The sequence below is a fragment of the Loa loa genome (genome assembly GCF_000183805.2).
Source record: "Loa loa unplaced genomic scaffold supercont3.272, whole genome shotgun sequence".
In the NCBI taxonomy this organism is placed as follows: domain Eukaryota; kingdom Metazoa; phylum Nematoda; class Chromadorea; order Rhabditida; family Onchocercidae; genus Loa; species Loa loa.
The window spans coordinates 72,230-75,742 of NW_018108452.1; the positions used below are offsets into that span (position 1 = coordinate 72,230).

Consider the following 3,513-nt stretch of genomic DNA (forward strand, 5'->3'; position numbering starts at 1 on the left):
ACAATACGATATATATATATATATATATATATATATATAAAGTATCAAAAGAAGTTAATTAGTCAGTTACAATCCTCCTTATTCAGAAAAGACAAATTTTATCCGATATCAGCAGTTTTAGATTGCTGTAGTCCATAATCCTTAGTCAATTGCACTGTGGTATTTTTATGACCATTTTGGAAAATAATCTTTTCCAAATTCAATGCTGGTAATTCAGCAAGTAGTGCACAAATAATACCAAAAACATAGGATAGTGTAACTTGTACTACGCAATGCCCAAAAATTGGCCATTTTGTTGTATAAGCAATGGGAAATGGTACCAATAGATATGTGAATACTACTAATACCATATGCACCAAATATACCTAAAATATGTGAATGCTAAAATAGATAAGGATAAGTATTTGAAGGGTTAATAACTTAGTAGTCTTAATAATCTCACTTAGTAATCTATTAATAATCAGTAATTCCTACTACAGCCTTTAATTTGTATAATAATAGCGAAAGTAATCTTATAGCTACAATGAGTGGTGTCAAAAATATTTTCTCGACCACAGTTAAAAAATATAATAAAATGAAAGATTGCCGATGAATTGCAATAATTACCGAATAGCAAAGCGATGATAATGGTATGAATAATTTCATGCTAAGTACTCTATTAATAATTCCACCACTGCCAGTGTGACAAGCATAAATAAGCCAAACCATAGCTAAGGCAAACATTGTCCGATGGAAACCACCGTAAAAAAGATGATACATACGCCAATCCCAACCCTGAAAAGAAATGAAGTTTGGTGAATTCTTCTGGAAATAAAATGTCAAATAAATATGTCAATCAATGGCAAGCTGATAGGTATTTTTTTTTCTTCAGTCATTTCAACTATAGTCACATTTTTTACTGATACCATAAGAGCATAGTATCGTGACTGAATGAATGATATCCTATCTCCGTGAAAATTCAAAAATATTCGGTGCAATATTTTAATCTCAACATAAATGGTTAATTTCTAGATTGAAGTTGCAAAATTGACAGGATTTACCTGTAAAGCTGGATACAAACCAAAAATAGCCCAAAAGCAAGCAATGAATGCAAAAATCCAACCAAATGCTTGTAATCTCATAAATCTTTGGGGCGTTTGTTTTGCACCATTTTGAACAATTACTAAATAATATCCCAACAATAAGCCAACAATATATGGTCCTATCCGATATTGTGGCTTTATATACATCATTACATGGTGCTGTAAGGAGGAAATTCAGTTAAATTCCTTTTGAATTTTAGTTTTAGCAGTTGGCTATTGTCCATATTCCTTTTTTGACGAATCCCTCCGAAGTAAAAGTTAACCATTAAATTGGGAATTTGAATTAATTACGAAAATTCTACCTTTAGTATCTAACTGAGATTACGAAGTTGGAAGTTTTATAGTTAAAGAGTTTTATAGTTAAAGATTACCTTAATAAAATCAGTGCTAAAAATTCTCGGTTGTTTCCAAAGCAATTGCGTTGGCGGAAAATTCCAGCGTATCATGCCAAACATATTTAGAAAACTAGATGATATTATGGTTAGTACTGAGACAGCAAACCCAATTCGTGGTACTTTATGCAACAATAATAAGAAGATCGGTGATAAGAGGTAGTAGATGAATTCGGTACCAATGTACCTGAAATTAATTTTAATTTATATCAAATAAATGCGCTTGTTAAAGAAAGTCCGCCTGATTTTACTTATGGTATTTTTTAGTAAAATAATAATAATAATAATAATAAATGTGCAGTAATAAATTTAGGATATTCATTGGTTACTCATTTCAGTGATTCTGTTAATCTACTGCTTCTATAACTTTTTGAAGTAAAACTACAGCATCTTTATTCCTTCTCTGATTCTTCTCCCAAATCATGGAATAACATAAATTGTTCCTTTGGTTTTAAAGAATTGAATAAAAGTGATGAAATTTATATAACTGACCATGTCCACGGCATGCAGCGATTTTCAAACAAACTGTTGACAAAAAGGACATTTTCCCACCAATGCTTGGGACACTGAACAGCAGGATCAGTGGGAGGCCACATCGGATGGAAATGCTGAATTGATGCGCGCATTCCAACATCCACCAGCACATAAATATAAGCTGGCCATAAACGAATGATCCGATGACGGTAGTAACGTAACCAATAACCGTATGATGTCCACGTTGGCACCGTTCCTGAACAAAAAAAAAAATCTATTTTTCATTATCCTCTCCAGAAAAAGGAGCGAACATTAAAACTATCAAAAAATATTACTGCCATTAGCATCATTATTACTACTACTTATTATTATTGTTTTTATTACTATTATGGTCGTTATTATCACTATTACTAATTAATTATTAATGTTATAAAAATTAAATGATTCGAAGCAAATTTAGACGCTATCGCTTGGAATAATTTTAGGGGAAAATGTCATTAAATCTCATTATCTCAGAAATATTTCTAAATCCGCCTTTTTGACAGCAGATCTCAGTATTTTCCATCAATAAAATTTCTAGAATTTGAGTTGGACGATAATATACCTGATAAATTCCCGTGAAATTTTTTAAACCAAGTAAAAGCAGTCAATGTAGCACTGAGTACCAAAAAAGTATCAACACCGAGTGTAAAATTTGTAATCCACTGATTGTAGAAATGATCGACCATATCATCCTTGTATTCTTCGACATTATCCAAATAAGCCTATAGATCAAATTCAGATCAGAATTCAAAATTCAGAAGCCCACAAACTTATAGATATTCATCTATTGGGTTTATTCTAGGCTAGTTATTTCTTTTTAAATTAATGTTTGATTTGAAAATTGGTTACCTGTACAAAAAGGAATGAATGACCGATAACGGTCCAAACCATCGACAGGAAACGCATACCGAACATACAAGTGATCGTTGATTGCGAATCTTTTGGCATTCGGATCAATTTCAATAAATTCTTTTTTGCGGAAAATGCCAACAAAATTTCTGCCCATTTGTTTCTGACATCAAATGTAATTTAAGCTATTGCACTTGACAAAACAATTTGAAATTGGATTCGAGAATAAAATGAATTTTTAGCGCATCCAAACAATTAGTCGAGATTAGTGTAACACATACTTGCTCTGCTTTCCCTTTTTGATATGATAAACAGTGGCAACAACAACAAGTAACATGAAGTTTTGGTGCAAAATAAATTCCGTAATAGCTGCTGGTTTCTGATACCATTGTTTGTCATGACGTGATTTAGTACATGACGTATAATCGATCGCTATAGTATCAGTAGATATCATTGATCGCCATTCATCCAATAACTGTACATGATGAAAAGTTAATGTTTTGGCACTAATTTGTAGTAAAAATTGAAGAAATTGATATTTGATCTTTGATTTATATATATATATATATATATATATATATATATATATATATATATATATATATATATATATATATATATATATATATATATATATAATATATATATATATATATATATATATATATATATAT

At 30.5% G+C, this 3,513-nt stretch overlaps 1 protein-coding gene across 1 annotated transcript in view; it reads right to left on the bottom strand.

Annotated features, from left to right (window-relative positions):
- Nucleotides 1–98: 98 nt before the first annotated feature.
- The window catches only part of LOAG_18355 (acyltransferase), a gene marked incomplete at both ends in the record, with an annotated part of 5,277 nt that continues 1,862 nt past the window's right edge, over nt 99–3,513 (bottom strand). Inside the window, 8 exons of the mRNA XM_020451017.1 lie at nt 99–365; nt 607–774; nt 1,041–1,241; nt 1,454–1,661; nt 1,967–2,204; nt 2,553–2,712; nt 2,840–3,002; nt 3,121–3,314. Of these exons, the coding sequence (XP_020305240.1) occupies nt 99–365; nt 607–774; nt 1,041–1,241; nt 1,454–1,661; nt 1,967–2,204; nt 2,553–2,712; nt 2,840–3,002; nt 3,121–3,314 (1,599 nt within the window). The remainder of the gene's footprint in view (nt 366–606; nt 775–1,040; nt 1,242–1,453; nt 1,662–1,966; nt 2,205–2,552; nt 2,713–2,839; nt 3,003–3,120; nt 3,315–3,513) is intronic.